Genomic DNA, 20,317 nt, shown 5'->3' on the forward strand with positions numbered 1-20,317 from the left:
AAGAGGATGAGGAAGGGGCTAGTTGCATCCCACTTTCACAATGGGAAAGTGAAACGCACAAGCGCACCCAACCTCTCCAGCCCTCCCCGCCCGCCGCGCTCCCCTCCGCGCGTCCCCTCCCTTTCCCCTCCGCGCCTCCCCGCGAGCGCCGGCGCTGCACAGAGGAACTCTCCCGCGAAGGAGGGCGAGGAGGAAGCGGCGCTGGAGCGCGCAGGGCTTGCCGCCGCCGCCGCCGCCGCCGCACAGGCTGCCGGAGCGAGCCCGCCGCGCGCCGCCCTGCCCGCTCTCCTTCCCCGGCGAGCCGCGGGGATGGGGCGGCCGCGGGAGCCGGAGCGCGCGCAAGAGCCGCCGCCGCCGCCGCCTGCGTCTCGGTCTCCGCGCGCCTGAGCCGCCGCCGTCTCCGCCGCGCGCCCTGCCCGGGGGCGGCCCCCGCAGCCCCATGGAGGTCTCCCGGAGGAAGGCGCCGCTGCTGCCGCCGCCGCCGCCACCGCCGCGCCCCCCGCGCCCCGCCGCGTCGCTGCCCCTGCTCGCCTATCTGCTGGCGCTGGCGGCGGCGGCGCCCGCCCGGGGCGCGGGCGAGCCCGTGTGGCGCTCCGAGCAAGCCATCGGAGCCATCGCGGCGAGCAGGGCGGACGGCGTGTTCGTGGCGAGCGGCAGCTGCCTGGACCAGCTGGACTACAGCCTGCAGCACCGGCTCTCGCGCCTGTACCGGGACCAGGCGGGCAACTGCACGGAGCCCGTCCCGCTGGCGCCCCCCGCGCGGCCCCGGCCCGGGAGCAGCTTCAGCAAGCTGCTGCTGCCCTACCGCGAGGGGGCGGCGGGCCCCGGGGGGCTGCTGCTCACCGGCTGGACCTTCGACCGCGGCGCCTGCGAGGTGCGGCCCCTGGGCAACCTGAGCCGCAGCTCGCTGCGCAACGGCACCGAGGTGGTGTCGTGTCACCCGCAGGGCTCGACGGCCGGCGTGGTGTATCGCGCGGGCCACAGGAACCGCTGGTACCTGGCGGTGGCCGCCACCTACGTCCTGCCCGAGCCCGAGACCGCGAGCCGCTGCAACCCTGCGGCGTCCGACCGCGACACGGCCATCGCGCTCAAGGACACGGAGGGGCGCAGCCTGGCCACAGAGGAGCTGGGCCGCCTGAAGCTGCGCGAGGGCGCGGGCAGCCTGCACTTCGTGGACGCCTTTCTGTGGAACGGCAGCGTCTACTTCCCCTACTACCCCTACAACTACACGAGCGGCGCGGCCACCGGCTGGCCCAGCATGGCGCGCATCGCGCAGAGCGCCGAGGTGCAGTTCCAGGGCCAGGCGGCCCTCGACTGCGGCCACGGCCACCCCGACGGCCGCCGCCTGCTCCTCTCCTCCAGCCTGGTGGAGGCCCTGGACGTCTGGGCGGGCGTGTTCAGCGCGGCCACCGGAGAGGGCCAGGAGAGGCGCTCCCCCGCCACCACGGCGCTCTGCCTCTTCAGGATGAGTGAGATCCAGGCGCGCGCCAAGAGCTGCAGCTGGGACTTCCAGACGAGCGAGCACAACTGCGTAAGTCCCGGCAGCGTGGGGGTGGGCTGCGGGAAGACCCGCTAGCCGTTTGCCAGGCTCAGGTTCACCCCGCCCGCTGCGCCGCCTTGGGGGTTCCCGGACGGCTCCGCTCTGATGCGCGCGGCCCGACGCCCCAAAGGGAGCGTGCACAAAAGAGGGGGCTGGGGAGGGAGGGAGGGTTGGAGTTGGGCTCAAAACTCCAGTGGCTGCATCCCATCTTTATCCGTCCAAACGTGGAGGATCCGTTGGGGCCGAGTCACCCTCCACCTCCACCCTCCGAAGCCCCTCTGGGCTCTCCAGGCTCCCGGCTGCCCCTTCTGGGGTCTCAGCGGGCAAGGTGGGCTATACTGAGCCCTGGCAGAGAAGCCATTGAACCTCAGGGCTCGCTGCCACACCCCAGCCTTTGTGCCCCCCCCAACTCCTCCCGCCGGCCACACAGGTGGTGTGTGTTTGGGGGGGAAGAGTTGGGAGGCTGCTCCCAGACCCCCGCCCACCCACCCCGCAGCCAGGGGGCGGGGTTGCGGCTCGGTTGCCGCTCGCGCTGTGGTCCCCAGCGCTGGAAGGCGCAGGAGTCGCCTTTGTGGGTGAAAGCCTCACCCGGGAGGGCGGGGGTGGGGGGGGCAAGGGAAAGTGTTGGGGTACCACAGGCAGTTTCTGGGCTCGGTAGCGGGGCGCAGAGACACCACCCTGGGGCTGTGCCTGAAGCAGCCAGGCAACCCAGGATTCTCCCAGGGCAGCGGCAGCTTGAATCTTGAGCTTGGCATTTCTTCGACTGGAAAATAAAGCGGCAGTTCAAGAGGGTCCGGTTGATGGGGCTTATGGAGCCATTGTGCACTTCTCCCGAGGCCCTTGCTCTTCTGAGGCTGCTGGCACGCTAACTCCACATATGGCTCCTGAGAGAGGAGCCTGCTGAGAGCTTCCTTTATAAGTGGACGGAAATCAAAGAGCAGAAATGAATGGCTACAGGTGTTGCCATTGTTTTGGTGTAGAACGAGTCGGAAAGGAAGGGGCGAACTCGCCGCCGGGAAGATGTGTTATTGGTCCATTTGTTGTGCACTCCTAGGGTCCAGGGCAGTGTTGGCTCCAGGTTACATGAATGTGTGTATGTATGTGTGTGTGTGTGTGTGTGTGTGTAGAAAGGCACCCCAGCCCTACCACTCCTTTTTCTGGAAAGCACAGTCTGAGCAAATACCCTGCCTGACATCCTGGGAGAAAGAGAGGCAGCGAGGGCTTTGGCAAGGCTCTTTGGCATGGTCAGCGACTTCCGCCCCCCTTTGCCTGTCTGCCGTGGGCTGGGACACACACGGAGCACCGTCATTTCACTGCTGCTGTAGTTTTCAGAAACGCACAAGTCACACATGCTGCCTCTAAATGACTTGGTCCTGCCATACGTGTATAATGTCTGTCTTTATTAGCTCTTTCTAATCTCATGGTTCCAGTTTGGCAAAGTCATTGCCTTCTACCTCTCTGTTGAAAGACTTGAAAGTACCCCTCCCCATGTGCCCTAGGCACACTCCGCCTCTGGGGTAGGTGACAAGACAGCGCAGAGGCCCTCAGCAGGTAGTAAGGATGGAAGTCCAAGCTGTACCATCTGCCAGCTGTGTTGATGTGTGGAGCCAAAATCTTCCTCTGTCCTGCTCCTCTGCATCCACCTATGGGGGCCTGGAGGACTTAGTTCCCTTCCAAACCCAGCAGGCAATTTGCATGCGCCCAGAATCCCGGGTTTGGCTCCATAAGCTGTTCCTGCTTGTGCCGGGGCAGGACAGGTCGCAGCGCTGTCGATCCAGCGTCACTGGAGCTGCTGGGCAAGAGGTGCCCCGAATCTGGAATTGGAGAAATAAATAATTAAAATGGGTCCTTCTGCAGCGTTCTGGCCAGTGTTATTTATAGAGAGCTCCCAGTGTGCTTGGAGACGTGTGTTCTGAACGAGAGGGTCTCTACTCCCTGAGTTTGCCATCCAAGTTAAATAATATACTCTGGTTCAAACAATAGCATGTCATGGCTGCACAGGTGGGAGCTCGGAGTTCTGCAGTTTTTTTTTTTTATTTAAGTAAATTCCTTGCTGTTAGTGTGCATTAAAACGCCTTAATGGAATTGAATTTCAAGAGCAGTTTGAATGAAAGAAAAGATGGTAGTTTGAATGCAAAAGCTGACAATTTTCTAACCTATTGACTAGGGAGATAAGATACATAATTCAACAAATATTTGTTTGATGGCTTCCCGAGTGTCAGCAACAGCTCTGTGCTGGTGCTGCTAAAAGGACAATAGCAGGTTGCAACCCCATGTAATGGGGTCATGGGATCGGTGTGCCCCGGGTTGTCACTCAGAAGAATGATGTCATTGGATTGCGTTTGTTCTGCATTTTATTTCCAGGTCTTGCATGTGTGTTTGAAAGACATGCTGAACTCTAGGTGCCCACACCAGGACTGGGCTTGGAACACTAGACGGGGGCTAAGTAGTTTCCTTCGGAGCAGATGCGCTGATGTTAGCTGTAGTCCACAGGCAGCCAGGCACAAGTGGCTGGATGTGCCTGCTTCTCCCTCTGCTTGCTGGCTCTCTCGTGTTTTCCATCTCCGATCAACCATGGGCAGAAAAGTGACAGAGCCCACTGGGTTGTGTTCCCACCTCCTGGTTCTGGCCTTGTCTCCCATTGGCTCAGTCTCCTCTTCAGCTTTTCCAAGATGAATTTGTGAGAGGCTCATGCAAGGAGAGTGTCTTCAGCTGTTTGCACACTGGGCCATTACTTTTTGTGCCTTGTCACCAACTTTGGATCCGCTTTGGCAACTGTAGCTTGCAGCCCATAAATGTGTCCGCAGCTGATTTGGGTACTCACCTCTCTAGTAATCCTAGTGAGTATTTTTTTAAAAAGATTTATTTATCGATGTATTTATTTGATAAAGTTAGAGAGAAGGAAAAACAGAGAGAGATCTTCCATTTGCTGGTTCATTCCCCAGATGGTCCCTTTAGCCAAGGCTGGGCCAGGCCAAAGCCAGAAGCCAGGTGCTTCTTTCAGGTCTCCCACATGGGAGGGAGCAGGGGCCCAAGTGCTTGGGCTATCTTCCGCTGCTTTCTCAGGCCATTAGCAGGGAGCTGGATTGGAAGTGGAACAGCTAGGACATGAACCAGTGACCATATGGGATGCTGGCACTGCAGGCAGCAGCTTTACCTGCTATGCCACAGCACCAGCCCCTCTTACTGAGTATTTTACAGCACTTCCTCATACAGTATTTCTTTTGAGCTCTTCATTAACTCCGGTGTTGATTCTATGAGGAACATCCCATTTTCCAGATGAGCAAGCTCAAGATCAGTTGCTCAAGATGACCACATAGACATTAGAGCCCTCCAGCCTCAGCCCAGGTCTTCCAACGTCTGCTTCTACCACGCTGGTGCTTGGCGGGCTTCCCCTTGAAGATCTCCTTACTAAAAAGACAGCAGCCTCCTCTAGGGTGCAGGGCAGGGGCTACAGAGTGGTCTCTGAAGGCTCCGCATGCCTCTAATCTTGGGCTGTATTTTAAAAGTTTGTGCGGTTTGTCTTCCTTTTTTTTTTTTTTTCATTAATTCCATAACATCACTGTACTTGGGTTAATATAAAAATGAATGTTTTTAATTATGCATAAGTTAATTTAACTTACTCTCCTTCTCTCTGAACCCCCACTATCCCTGGCACACCAAAGCAACCCACAGAAAAGTGTGTGTGTGTTTGAGTTTGGGAATATTGAATGCTCCAGATTTGTTTGGCTGCTGTAGTTGGGTCCTGGGGTTGCTCAGGATTTGAACACGTGCCCCACCCCAACGTGTGCAGCCACTGAGTGGTGGGTTTTCCTGTAACATTGGCCTTACTTCTAACACTTCTAGTTCATTTTACTTCTTGGGGGGGGGACACCCCCTTTCTTCCATACCCCCATAATTCTAAAGCCTGACATAATTAGTAACTGTCATGCAGATGACCACAAAATACTCATCTGCTCTCCAACAGGCAGCAACCTAAGACACGCCTAGCTACTGTGTGCAGAAATGACATCCCAGTGCCACGGGGCAGTGTGGCCTTTTGACCTCAAAGCCCCCAGTGTTCCTGGACATTTATTCCTCTTCTAGTTTCTATTATGATTCTGCTGAGCCACTCTGCAGTAAGGAGACTTGATGATGACTTGTACATTCAGAAACACATCTGTGTTGCAAGGATGGCTTCCAGTAGGACACTGCAATGACAGTACCCACTTCAAAGAGGGGGCAGCCGCCAGAGTTACTCTCCGTGCAGGAGCTGCTACAACTAGTTTTTGTGGACAGCCGTTTGCATGCCTTATTTTCTGTTGATCCTCAGGCACCTGAATGGGACCAGGATTCTAGTTATGATTATGATTGTGCATGAGAAATGGAGACCCAGAGAGCTTTGGTTGGGTTCCATGGTTGATAAATAGCAGAGCATTTAGAAACTGGGTGGACTAGCTCTAGGATCTGAGCTTGTAAGCATTGCCATGGACAGTCTGTCACCATAGACTTCGGGTGCTGGTGACAATCCTATCCTGCTTGGAACAGGTTAGGCCACTGCAGGTGCTATGGTTAAGAACAGCTGTCTGTGGACACCAGACGTTCGATAGAACAGAGAATCTATGGTTGTAAACTGAGTTTCTGCATTTGCATTTGGGGCCACCTGAAGTTGTGATTCTGGGAGAGTTGTTGTTTCTTAGCCATGAACTTGTAGACAGGAGTTGGTGTTCTTTGTATTCAGGCCCGTAAATGACCTCAGAGAGTGTTCTCCACCGAATCTCAGTACTTAGTGTGGTGTCTGCTAGGTAACCAGGGCTTGAGAAATGATACTTGTTGAATGCACAAATGAAAGATCTTAGATGATCGTTGTTGGAAGTAAATATTTTCTGTACTTATTAATAGCAACGATTTTTAAAAGCTTAGTCATATCATACTTCCTTTAACTGTTATCTTTTTCAAAGTTTTTTTTTTAAAGATTTATTTATATATTTCAAAGAGTTACACAGAGGGAGGGAGAGAGAGAGAAAGAGAGAGAGAGGAAAGAGAAAGAGAGAGAGAGAGAGAGAGAGAGAGATCTTCCATATGCTGGCTCACTTCCCAAATGGCTGCAACAGCTGGGACTGTGTCAGGCTGAAGCTAGGAGCCCAGAACTCCATCTGGGTCTCCCATGTGGGTGGCAGGGACCCAAGCATGGGGGTCATCTTCTGCTGCTTTCTCGGGTACGTTAATAGGAAGCTGGATTGGAAGTGGAGCAGCCGGAGCTGGAACTAACATTCATATGAGATGCTGGCATTGTAGGTGGTGGCTTAGCTCACCACGCCAACTCCCTTTGTCTTTTTCTTAATGACTCGTGCCATGCCCCCTTTCTTCCTTAGTCCTAGGTTATGTGATACCCTTTGCTCCTCTGACTTTGCCTAGATAACCCCATTCACTAGCCTAACTTCTGGTATTGCCAATCTGGGAGCTACTTTGACCAGAGAAACCCAGCATGGTTGGGAGTTCTGCGGGATAATTTAATTATGTGCACGATTGTGCCTTTCTTCTATCACAGGAAAGGGCTTGATGCTGTAGTGCGGTGATTTCAAGTGTGGTCTCAGCTGTGTAGCTGCTGCCTGTGACATGGGCGTCCCATATGAGCCCCGCTTCAAGTCCTGGCTGCTCCATTTCCCATCCAGCTCCCTGCTAATGCGCCTGGGATGGCAGCGGAAGACTGCCCCTTCCACCCATGTGGGAGGCCCAGACTGAGCTCGTGGCTTAGCCTGGCCCAGCCCTGGCTGTTGTGGGTATTTGGGGAGTAAACCAGCAGATGGAAAATTTCTCTCTCCCTCGCTCTTTCCCCTTCTCTGTCGCTCACTTTGCCTTTCAAGTAAATAAATCTCAAAAACTAGTCTCTGGACCAGCAGAACTTGCTGGAAATGTAAATTCCTGGGCCCTATATCAGTCTTACAAAATCAGAAGTCCTGTAAGTGGAGGTGGGCCTGGAAGTCTGTGGGTGTTTTTTTTAATATTTTATTTATTTATTCGAGAGGTAGAGTTACAGAGAGAGGTCTTCCACCTGCTGGTTCACTCCTCAAATGGTCCCAACTGCTGAAGTTGGGCAGATACAAAGCCAGGAGCTTCTTCTGGGTCTCCCATGTGGGTGCAGGGGCCCAAGGACTTGGGCCATATTCTACTGCTTTCCCAGGTCATAGCAGAGAGCTGGATCAGAAGAGGAGCAGCCGGGACTTGAATTGGTTCCAAATGGGATGCCAGTGCCGCAGGTGGAGGCTTAGCCTAGTACGCCACAGCGGCAGCTCCCGGCAGTCTGTGTTTCTTTTTTTTTTTTTTTTTTTTTTTTTTTTTTTTTTTTTGACAGGCAGAGTGGACAGTGAGAGAGAGAGACAGAGAGAGAAAGGTCTTCCTTTGCCGTTGGTTCACCCTCCAATGGCCGCCGCTGCAGCCGGCGCACCGCGCTGATCCTGGCAGGAGCCAGGAGCCAGGTGCTTTTCCTGGTCTCCCATGGGGTGCAGGGCCCAAGCACCTGGGCCATCCTCCACTGCACTCCCTGGCCATAGCAGAGAGCTGGCCTGGAAGAGGGGCAACCGGGACAGAATCCGGCGCCCCAACCGGGACTAGAACCCGGTGTGCCGGCGCCGCAAGGTGGAGGATTAGCCTATTGAGCCACGGCGCCGGCTCAGTCTGTGTTTCAATAAGCCCTGAAACTTGATTTGAGAACCAGTGTTGCAAGATCAAATGGTTTTCCTTGAATTCTAACCAAGGCATCTGCAATAGGACCTTGGCCCTTTTTCCCACTGCATTCTACTTAGGGCCATCGGAAAGAACCAGCTCTTCACACTGTATCCTTAGCGCCTTTATTTCCTCCTGAATGGGCAAAGGCAATACCTAGAAAGCTTTCTCAGTAAAGCCTTACCATTAGGGGCTTGTAGTCTGAGTCTCAAACACATGCTGGCCACCATGTAATTAGCTCCTTCCTTCTTGGCATCCAGCAGTTGTATCTGCATCTCGTGCCAGGACATGCGGGAGCTTCTCGCCGTCTGCTCTGTGATACACCAACTCCACGCACCAGGTCTTCTCTCCAAGGATCCATTCTTTACAACATCATTCCTGATACCAATTTTTACCCTAGTCAGGTACAGCTGGCTGCAAGGTTCTACTTGAATAAGCTCAAATAAGGGAACAGGGGATTCTGTGGACAGAAACGTGTGGACTTAGGTGGTGGTCTGAGGCTGGAAGCGGCACAGGGTCATGGTTACAAGCACAGTTCCTGGAGCCGGGTTAGCTGGGACCAAAGCTGCCCCTTAGTGGTGGTGTGACCTGGGGAAGCTGATTCAGCCTCTCTGTGCCTTGGTTTCTTCACCTGTCAGCAGGGATCCTCTGTGCTTGTCTGGGTTTGAGAGCAGATACGTAGAGAGTGAATACTCCCTGAGCCATCGCACTTGGTCCCTGACCACTGTCGTGGTTATTAATGGTAATAGGACGGGGCTTCGCAACCTGGAGTTGGAAGATGGTTCTGGATTCAAGGCAGCTCACGGGAGCCCAGCATCTGGCTTGGATGGATGCTTGTTCTCGGGCTTCACTGTTAGCACAACTGAGCCTGGCCACGCCTCTCCCTCCTGCTCCCGGATGGCCTCCTGTGCTTCCTCAAATGCCTGCCCCTTACCCCGTCCAGCCCAGTACACTTCAGCCTGCACTGGTCCCCGTGCTGACAGCCAAGAGATGCAGACTGAAGAACCCCAAAACCTACCTGGGTACAGTTTGTGGGCATGATGGGTCTACGCTGTTTATCCAAGCAGGGGCGTGTGGTGGTCGGTTTGCTTGTTATGAAGTGTGCTCACAGCTGCCCTAGTTTTAAGTCTCTTGTTTTTAATTTTATTTATTTATTTGAGAGGCAGAGTTACAGACAGAGAGAGGGAGAGACAGAGAGAAAGGTCTTCCATCCTCTGGCTCACTGGTGACTAGACTCCAGTATGGATGGTCTCTGACTTAGGATGCTTTAACCTACAATTTTTCGACTTTCCAGCAATGCAAAAATGATAGATATTGAATTCTGCTGTTTTTCTCTGGGCTAGGAATGTAGTGTGATATTCTCCGGTGGTGCTGTGTAGCAGCCATGAGCACAGCTCTCTGTCAGCCACACATTCACGAGGGGAAGCAGCCAGCACTCTGCGGTATGCTGTGTTGGGGGCTGAAATGGTCAGGAGGTTTCACTTACGCTATTGCCCATTTATGATATTTCCAATTTATGATGGCTTTATCACAACTCCATCATAAGTTGAAGAGCACCTATATATAACATTTTTTAAGATTTATTTATTTATTTGAGAGGTAGAATTACAGAAAGAGAGAAAGGTCTTCCATCTGCTAGTTCACTCCCCAAATGGCCACAAAGGCTGGAGCTGGGCTGATCCTAAGCCATGAGTCGGGAGCTTCCTCCAGGTCTCCCATGCAGGGGTAGGAACCTAAGCACTTGGGCCATTTTCCACTGCTCTCTCAGGCTATACATAAGCAGAGAGCTGGATTGGAAGAGGAGCAGCTGGGACACGAACTAGCGCCCATATGGGATGCCGGCGCTGTAGGCAGAGGCTTAGCCTACTATGCCACAACGCTGGCCCCAAGAATTTTTTCAGCCACTGAAGAATGTCAACACTCTTCTTTGCTCCTGGGCCATTCAGAAACTAGGCAGCAGACCAGGTGTGCCCACAGGTGGTGGTCTGTTGACCCCTGCTGTTATGGGAAGGGTCGGTGCTCACAGATTAAATAAGAAGGTGTGTGGGAGCCCCTAGAAGGGCGTCAGGTTCAGTCTGGGAGAATCCAGGAGGCTTGGGAGTGGTGACGCTTGAGCTGCGTCTTGAAGCTAAGTGGAGAAGGCAGGGGAGGGAGTCGCAGCGAGAGGGCACAGCTTGTGTGCAAGCGGGAAGTTGAATAAGCTTGTGAACCACAAGCGGCTTGGCCCGGCTGGGGAGTGTCCACGAACGATCGAGCAGGTCCAGATGGCCAGGGCTTAATGAGAGCAGCGAAGGTGATTTTGGATTTTATCCCGATGGGCAGTCACTTCCAGACTTCCCAAACCTGGCCGTTAAAAAAGAAATTCTTCACCAGAAGCTGCATCTGAGGAAAAGGTTAGCAAATCATCATTGGCCTGCTCCTCTGGGTGAGCCCATTGCCAAGTGCTGGGGACAGAGGGCGAAGCAGGGCTGCAAAGTCCCCAGATCCTGCAATTTGTGCTGCCCTTGGCTGTGGCTGTCCCTGTGGCATCTCCAAAGAACTTCTCAAAAAAAGTGTATGTATATATATATATATAGAGAGAGAGAGAGAGAGAGAGGAGAGAGAGAGAGGCCAGCACTGTGACATAGCTGGTAAAGCCGCCACCTACCTGCAGTGCCAGCATCCCATGTGGGTGCCGCTTCAAGTCCTGGCTGTTCCACTTCCAATACAGCTCTCTGCTAAGGCCTGAGAAAGCAGTAGAAGATGGCCCAAGTGCTTAGGCCCTGCTCTCACATAGGAGACCTGGAGGAAGCTCCCGGCTCCTGGCTTTGGATCGATGCAGCTCCGGCTGTTCTGGCCAATTGGGGAGTGAACTAGTGGACGGAAGACTCTCTCTCTCTCTCTCTCTCTCTCTCTCTCTCTCTCTTTCTCTGCCTCTCTCTGTAACTCTGACTTTCAAATAAATAAATAAATAAATAAATCTTTGAATATATATATATCCCCAAAACAAAAACCATGGCTGTCACTAATGGCGAACAACAGCAGGATTAGAGGCTACATCTGAGTATGTTCTAGAAAGATTACTCAGAAGTTAAAGTGGAGGAGGCAAGACTGGAGGCAAAGCAGCTGATTAGGACAGGCATGAGTTCAAAGAAATAATTTCTTGAGGTTCTGATTACATGCAACAGCAGTGTGATAAGATATTTCTATCAGTAGTGAATAGGGCAGACAATAAACATTTAGCAAGCCGGCGCCGCGGCTCAACAGGCTAATCCTCTGCCTTGCGGCGCCGGCACACTGGATTCTAGTCCCAGTCGGGGCGCCGGATTCTGTCCCGGTTGCTCCTCTTCCAGGCCAGCTCTCTGCTGTGGCCAGGGAGTGCAGTGGAGGATGGCCCAGGTGCTTGGGCCCTGCACCCCATGGGAGACCAGGAGAAGCACCTGGCTCCTGCCATCGGATCAGCGCGGTGCGACGACCGCAGTGCGCCGGCCACGGCGGCCATTGGAGGGTGAACCAACGGCAATGGAAGACCTTTCTCTCTGTCTCTCTCACTGTCCACTCTGCCTGCCAAAAAAAAAAAAAAAAATAGCAAATAGTTCTTTTTATGATGAAAGCAAAATCTTGCAGAGCCCCTACCGCATACCATTATTCTAAATGCTTTTCCAGTTTAATCCTCACACAACTTTGCAAGGTGTAGAATCCACTTCATTTGACAGCTGAAGAAGGTGAGGCAAGACTAAGCAGATGATGTAACAGGGGCCGTGCTGGGTAGAATGGTGGGGCAAGTTCTTGGGAAGGTTGAGTTAAAATAAGGCAGCTGAGAAAAGTGGGTTTAGCTGGGAGCAAGGATTCCTGGTCCAAGTGCCAGGGCTCAAAGTGGGGTGTGCCTTGGTCAGTCGGAGGCGTAACAGGTGAGTGTGGTCGAGGATAGGGAAGCGTGAGGGGGGGAGTATTTGGAGCAGAGCTGGGAGAATGGAACAGCGGCTCAATCCTACAGGTCTGCAAGGCTGTGGGAAGGAGATTAGGTTTTATTTTCAAAGCAGGGGAGGGCCTTTGGAAACAAGTGGAACGACTGGATTTGAATTCCTAAATAATGGCCGCCTTGTGGGGAATGGATAAGAGATTGGCCACAGTAGAAGCAGGAATACCTGGGGGAGGCGTTTGCACAGTGCAGCAAGAGCTGATGTCACCCTGGTGGTGAGCCGTGGCGACAAACATGCAGAGATCCACACGGGTTCTGTGTATTGCAGCCCTCCCACTGTTGGGTGTGTGTGTGTGTGTGTGTGTGTGTGTGTTAAAGATCTGGACGGAGCTGAGGCTGTGGCAGGGAGCACCAAGGGAAATGATGAGATGAAATAGATGTAGTGTTAAGAGATGTTGGGACCCATTAGAAGATGAGTTGCATTTTTATCAATTTCTAGATATCTGTGGGATGCCCAGAAAGAGCTGTGAAGCCGGTCTTGGCAAAGAAGTTAGGCGTGGAGGTCTACTCCAGAAACCTTGGGGCAGGGAGGGGGGGTGCCGGCTCAGGGTGGGGCTGCAGGTGCCTGCTGGGGCGGGGCGGGGTCTGGTCAGCCGTGTTTCCCAGGCGCCCAGTGACTGAGCCCGTAGTCAGTGTCTGCACAGCGCGGGAGAGAAGATTCTGTTTGTCTTGTGCAGAAGACCGAGATGTTAGTCCGGGGAGATGAGGGCTTCCAGGAGGAGTCGACACTGGAGCTGTGTTTACCAGAAGGGCAGAAGGGCAGAAGGGCAGAAGGCAGGTGGCTGCGAGGGAAGTTTGCAGCCCTGTGCGCCTCTGCCCAGTGAGGCGGGATTCCTTGTCACTCCCGGTCCATCTCCCCGCAGCCCGGCTGTGGAAGGTCTTATCTAGCACACCAGCTGCTCCTCACCAGCGCTCGCTGGAGTCCTCCTGAGGCTCCTTTCTCCCTCAGTGACCCCTTTTAAAAATTGGATTCCAACTGTTGACCCGCGCTTCTCTGAGGCTATAGGTGTCACCTCGCGTCGGCGACGAGCCAATGTGCTTAGCCACGCCTCTGTTCCCCTCTTGTGCTGTGGACGTCTCCTGAGCCTGTAGACCCCTCTCAGAATAATGTTTTTCAGGCATAAAATAAAAACATAGGGTTGGAAAATAAAGCCATTTTTATTGATATATGAATATACCAAAATATTTTTTTCCATTTGAGATGTGGTGATAGAGCTTAACACATTCAGTGGCAAGATCTAGCAGCAGTAACTACCGTAATTTCACAGTAGAGATGAACATAAATGATATTTTGAGATATCGGCAACAGCTATAAAATGATATGAAAATATCTGATTTCTTTTGGCAACAGTGTCGCAGGTACAGTTAGTACTACTATGGCCTGACACTGTAAGTAAAGGAAATGCTAACTTTCATTATTAGAATTAGAGTACACTGGAAAAAAAAAAAAAGATGTATTTTTTTTTTCTTATCCAGTTTTCTGGAGTCCCTGAAGATGTATTTTTTTTTTCTTATCCAGTTTTCTGGAGTCCCTGACCCATATCCATAAACTGGAGTGGAGTTTCCACTCCAACCATTCATTCAGGTTATGAGTGTTTCAGAAACCACAGACATGAAATGTAAAGTGTGATATTTTGTTGCAAAACTCACTTGATTGGCTTATTTTGACAAAGGCGGTTTATTCCCATCTGGAGTTCACAGATCAAGGACTTGCTGGGTAAATAATGGATGGATGAATGAGTGGATCAGTGAACGGTGGCTGGGTGGGTGGCTGGGTGGTTGAATGAATGGCTGAGCAGGTCGGGGGTGGATGGAGGCCCCTGAGAGAGGAGACGGCTGTTGACAGGCTCAGAACTCCTACAGGATAGAGCTCCAACTTGAAGCCACATATTTTTTACTCTAAGTCACTTGCACTTTATCCTCTCCCGTCTTACGATCAGCTATTTTTATTTTAAGGAGTAGACACAGTGTTAACTTATGTTCATGAAATTCTGCCATTCTAATCATGAGGGAAAAACAGTCCCCTTATTCTTTGCTTAGGTGAGAGCAAAGAGTACTTTGTTTATTTCTTAGCCACGTTTTTAAGTGTGCTGAGTTTGTAGGCCATATGTGGACTGAAATGAAGAGGGATTCAGAAACTTGCAAGCTGTCAATGAACTATGGATGTGAAGTTGCTAGAAGACCAAGATACCCAGCAGTGGGGGTGGGTGGCGGTACTCTCTTTCCTATTGGCCTCCAGACAGAACCCAGGCTCACTGTTTACAGAAGACACATTTCGTCTCCATTGAAGAACTTGATCATGACTAGGCCTACGCAGCAATGTGCCACAGTTGTCTGAAAAGATCTGGACTGAAGGTTATCCCAACACTGACCTCTGTGTTCATTCATTCAATTCATTCATTCATTCATTCATTCCATAAATGTTTATTGACAACCTGTTCTCTGCAGGATGCTGAGATGGATGCTATAGAACGAGACAAACTATTGTGGCGCTTAGAGTCTCCTGGGAGGCAGCCAATAAATATGTTTTAAAACAATAATTATACCATTTAAAAAAAGAAACATAGGCTGCTGCTGCTGCTTCTCCTCCTTCCTCCTCCTTCCTCTTCCTCTTCCTTTAGAGCCTTTGATTGACTTATCTTGTTTGAGAGGCAGAGAGAGAGAGAGAGCGAGCGAGCGAGGAGAGATGGCCCAGCCACTGGTTTGGTCACCAGATATCTAGAACAGCCAGGGCTGGGCCACCCCCAAGCTGGAGCAGCAGCCAGAAACTCCATAGGAGTCTCCCATGAGGGTATCAAGGACCCAAATGTTTGAGCCATCGCCTGCTGCTGCCCTCTTTTCCTTTTGATCATTAGAGTCCTCAATGTAAGTTCCTCCTTCAGATGCTCAGAGAGATGCCATAAACTTACTCAGAACCTGATCGATTCTGTGGCCACTAGAGGAATAAAGAAAAGTGACAGGGGCCTGAATGGCTAATAAAATCATCACCCGACTTGGGTGGATCATTGTTCTTTCCCTCTCCCTGGCTTGCTAAAGGTCGGTTTCTAAGTATTATCATGTACATGATTTCATTTCGCCCTCACAACCGTGCTAATGGGCAGGGCATGTGGCATTATTGTGTCCGTTACACAGATGTGGTCACTGAGGTTCAGGGACCTTACTTGCCAAAATCAGGCAGCCTGTAAGGTACAGAGCAGGAACTAGAACTTGGGCGTGAACTCCTTCAGTGGTTTCCTAACTGCCTTGGGTAACAGGAAATGATGAAGAAACTACTTCAAAGAAACTACTTCTTTGCATCCCAAAGAGAATGGAATACAAAATTAGCTATGCTGAGAGGCATTTAATGGATGTGGAAGCAATTGGGGGTGTGTGTTTAAGCCTGGCAGTGGATACCCTGACCAAGATGCCTGTATCGTACATTGCAGGACCTGGGTTCGATTCCTGGCTCTGGCTCTTGACTCCAGCTTTCTGCTAATGTAGACCCTGGGAGGCAGCAGGGTTCCTGCCACCCAAGTGGGAGACCTGGATTGAGTTCTTGGCTGCCAGCTTTGGCCTGACTCAGCTCCCTTTGTAGACATTGGGGGGAAAAACCAGCAGATGGAAGTGTTTCTCTCTGTCTCTGTCTCTGTCTCTCTCTGCCTTCCAAATAAAAAATTCAGTAAAAGAAAGTGCTAGGCACCTACTTGGCATTTGCCTAGTAAAGAAAACCCATCCTGCAGGGGTCCTTGTAGCACTTTAGGAGTAAGACTAGACTTGTGCTGGGTTTCCCACAGTTGAGGCTTTTTCTTTTTTAAAAAAGATTTATTTATTTTATTTGAAAGAGAGGGAGAGAAAGAGAGAGATCAGCCTTCCATCCACTGGTTCACTCCCCAAATGGCTGCAATGGCCGGGAATGGGCCAGACCAAAGCCAGGGGCCAGGCACACGATCCAGGTCTCCCACGTGGGTGGCAGGGACCCAAGCATTTGGCCATCTTGCATTGCTTTCCCAGGTGCATCAGCAGGGAGCTGGATCCGAACTGGAGCAGCTGGAACCCGAGTCAGCGGGACGCTGGCATTGCAGGTGACGGCTCAGCTCGCTGCACGCAGTGCCGGCCCTCAGGCCCCACTTTCATGCACATTTCCTCTGCGCATTTGCTGCAAAAGCTGCAGCGCGGCTGTGAGCGCCCTGCCTTACCTGGGATGACAGGGCGGAGCCATGGTGCCACTCAACGCCAGAGGGTACCTTTCACCTACTAGAATACGTGACTGGTGCCCCCTAGAATTGTGTGGCCTACAATATGTGGCGCACAATGGGGAATGCTTGTTGTCAATGAGAAACAGCATGAAGGAGTGGCAAGGAGGGGTCGCTGCTTGCCTGGTCATGTGCCCGCCGCTCCCTCCATGCACACGTACGTGCATGCACCCACAGCAGAGTGTGGGCTCTACTCCGCAAAGTTTCCTCTTGGAGCTGGCTACAGCGCAGGCGTGATGTCTCGGTTCAAAAACAGAGTGACAACTCCGTGGGAACCGAGGAAGCCCAAAGGGGAGACAAGGTTTAGAGCTAAATCAGGATTGGATTTTGTCATGAAAGGCACAACTGGCAAAAGCATCATTACCAGGCATTAACCTTGTTGCACACAGACGAACAGGCGGAGGCTAGGATTCAGAAATAAATTACACATAATCAGGGAGACAGAATAGGCTGAGAGCAACATTAGTGATTATGCCCTAAGGGAAGAAAGGGGCAAGGTAGCAAATGGGCTGGGGGTGGGGGGAGAGTAAGACTAATTTCTGGACACAGGGGGCTGAGTGCACTCTTTCCCCCATTTGCCGCCTGGCTCCCTAGGTATTAACTTCTCTGTTGTGAGCAGGGTTCTCTGGAGCCTGCTTTTTGTTTTCATTTGCTGAAATGAGCATGAGAAAGCCATTCAGAAGGCACCTTTCCCCCTGCCCATTTCTGTGTGTTTTCAGCACAAAAGAATCCATTTCCATTCAGCCGGAGGTGCCCCCCGCCCCGAAGTTTTCAGGAGGTCCAAGCCTCCTCTTCCTATTGGCTTCCAAGTTCACTGTTGTCCTTGGCTGCAAAATCCTGACTGCGGCCAGGGTCCTCCATGCTGCCGAGAGGAACAGGACTTGTCCAGACCCTGGTCCCTCGGAGCTGAGGAGGAGCCGCGGTCTAGTGCCTGGTCTCGCAGGTTCAGGATTCTCATGGCTTCAGCAGAGATTTGCACTTAGTTCCAGTAACAACAAGAACTCGAGCAACAGTGGGCTGCACCGTGACATCTATCGCTAACTTCAGAGAAAGTTAAAGGTGGGAGGGAGGTGTGTGGCTTAGAGGTGTGCTGAGGAGCGTATGGTCTTGTTATCTCTCCCCTGTGCCAGCCTTAGCATGCAGCTGTCTGTCTACCATCTTGAATCTCACAGAGCAAAATGGCTGCCCCTAGGCTGCACATGATGGCCTCACACAACTGCATTCCAAGGGAGGCAGTGAGGGAAGAGGGCCAATGAGCACTCCTCAAAAGCTGTCCTTATCCCTCAGGAAACTTATTCGAAGAGTTCCTCCCCCTGTACTTCTTAAGTCTTCACTGGCCAACACGGGGCCATGTGGCTCCCTTAGCTTAAGGCATGGGGAAACAAGTGGTTTTTTTTTTGGCAGTGGGCAATGGGTTACCTTGTGACTTGGGTTTATTTCTATGTGAAGAAAGGTAGGGTTCCTTTGACAAAGTAGGAGTAACCCCCATGGGTGTGGCAACAGCTGTGTTTTTCAGTAAGGGGATCCTAGCAGGTGTGGGGTACACGTTGCTGTGTCGGGCCCCAGCCTCGGCTTTCATGAGGCTAGTTCCTGATTCATTCAGTCCCTGGGGACAGGCCCCTGGAATGAGTGCTGTCCCACCACTGCCATTGCACAGGGGCAGGAACTGAGTGACAGAGGTGAAGCGATGTGCCCATGACTTAGCTGGCAGTGGCAGAGCCGGCGTTCCAGCCCGGCGGTTGGCTCCCTGCCCTGCACCGCCTCCTCGGGGTGAGCTGATAAAACCTGCAAGGAGCACACGGGGACCACTGAGTCATGTCGGCTGCTGTTGCCATGGCTGTTCTCTCTTCTTCTCATCTGCCCTGCCAGGCAGGCACATTAGCCTCAGTGGGCAGTTGAGAAGCCAAACCCAACAGGGCTAAAACAAATGTCCCAGGTCACCCAGTGAGTGACCACCAAGCTCCAGTGCAAGCCAGTGGCAGGCAGTTTGTTCTGAGCCAGCAGCCTCTCGCGTTTGGGAACACTGCTTGCCTATGCTGTTGATCCAGACCTGAATTTGGAAAACTGCCTTTGTGGAGGAAGAGCCGGAAGACGGGTAAGAGCACTAGTGAGGGCGAGTGGTCGTTTGGACCCAATTCCTGCCTCATCGCCTTTCAGCTTTTGAGCTCCCTCTGTTTTTGGAGCTAGGCTTTCGCAAGCAGGGCATCTCATCCTACCATTGCCAAGACAACCCGTGACATTGCGGTTCTTGGCTGAATGGAACAGGTACAGTTATTAAGTACCTACTGTATACTAGACCAGGGAGTACCCTGTTCCATTTGGACCTTTGGATGATCTACAACCCAGAGTCATCTTTCTGTGTTTTGAGAGGAGGGAGAATGGAGTCCCCTAGCCACAGAGAGCAGCCTTAGGACATTCTGGAAGCCCAGGCAGAGACGCCACCCAGTTCCCTGAGTTAGCCTCTCTGCATTGCTCCAACATTTAATAAAAATAATAGGCACGGTCAGCCGCTCTTACGTTTGAACAATTCTGGCTTTATTTTAAAGCAACATGTGTGGTGTGGTTTTTTTTTTTTTTAATAATTATTTTTTAATCTAAAGGTCATCTGATTTTTCTTCTGCTGCTCAGGGTCACGAGGCTTCCTTATCTAAACAGTGATCTTTTGTTCCAATCCTTAGACCCACAGAGATTCCCCCCGCCCTCCGCCTTAACTCCTATTTTAACAGGACAGCCTCTCATCTCCCCCAACTGCCTGAGAAGTACTATCTTTTAACAGGAGAGGAAAAAAAAATCTCTAATGGGCTTTCCAGAAATCTTCTTAGACTGAATTCTCTATAGACTATTTTATGCAGATAAGTCGCTTTCTCTTGGGTGATGACATCTTTTCCTTGCAAAGTGAGCAGGGCGTTGGAGGAATCCACGCTAGCTCACCGTCAGCGCACAGTGCACCGTCCACAAGGAAACCTGGACGGCACGTTAAAGCTGCAGAAATCAATTTAGTCCGTGAATCCATTTAGTGTAGATGTTAATGAAACTTGGTGGGCTTAAAAATAATGAATATTTAATAAGACATAAATTGAAAGACATAAACACAGTCGACAATAACCTAATGAAGTTAATAAGTCTGTGCCTCCCCCTGCCCGTTTTCGGAGGTGCTGTGGTGCCTGCTGAACTTGACCGGCTCTTCCATGGGCTGAAAGGGAAGTGTGCCTCTGCAAACCCGAGCATGGTGGGGAAGGGAGCCCTGGCAGGGAAAGTGTGCAATCGCAGTGTGTTTAGGAGCTTCCCCGAGACCCAGCAGCAAAGCCCGCTTCCTGGCGTTGGAGGCAGGAAGCAGCATGGGGGCACCTCGCTGCTTTTAAAGGAAAAGGGAAAAGACGTTCTGTCGACACCATCTCTGCTCTGAGCTCGGAGAGGGGTTTTATTTAACGATCAGGGAGCAAGCATGTGATTCCGTGTGCTCAGAGCCGCTGACAATTTAAATGCTTTGGAGTTGGGAGGCAGTGTTTTTTCATTTCTTCCTTCAAGACGTCAGCATCAGGCGCAGCCCCACGGCTGCATTGCCATGTAGCTCTGTGGCGCTGTCACGCTCGCCACCTGTGACCGTGTCTTTGGCTCTTTGCCCTGTGCGTGAGGTACCCTGGCTCTGGGCGGCACGTGGCACCCTTCTTGTAACTTCGGAGTTTCTGCTCTCTGCCATGCCACCCAAGAGGATTGTGCCTGTCACGTCTTGGGAGGTGTTTGTGTCGAAACTCACAGGAGCCAGTGCCTCACTGAAATGAATTCGGGCAAGCACCATGTGCACAGCCAAGTACAAGACCGCCTCCCTCCCAGTTCCGCAGTGGGCTCTCTCTTTGGCAGTGCCGTGGGTCTCGGCTG

At 52.2% G+C, this 20,317-nt stretch overlaps 1 protein-coding gene across 1 annotated transcript in view; it reads left to right on the forward strand.

Moving 5' to 3' along the window:
* The first annotated feature begins 284 nt into the window (after positions 1-284).
* Positions 285-20,317, forward strand: part of PLXNC1 (plexin C1) — a 159,374-nt gene continuing 139,341 nt past the window's right edge. The window contains exon 1 of the mRNA XM_008256886.4: positions 285-1,531. Within this exon, the coding sequence (XP_008255108.4) occupies positions 440-1,531 (1,092 nt within the window). The 5' untranslated portion in view covers positions 285-439. The remainder of the gene's footprint in view (positions 1,532-20,317) is intronic.

Source organism: Oryctolagus cuniculus, chromosome 11 (assembly GCF_964237555.1).
Source record: "Oryctolagus cuniculus chromosome 11, mOryCun1.1, whole genome shotgun sequence".
NCBI classification, from domain to species: Eukaryota; Metazoa; Chordata; class Mammalia; order Lagomorpha; family Leporidae; genus Oryctolagus; species Oryctolagus cuniculus.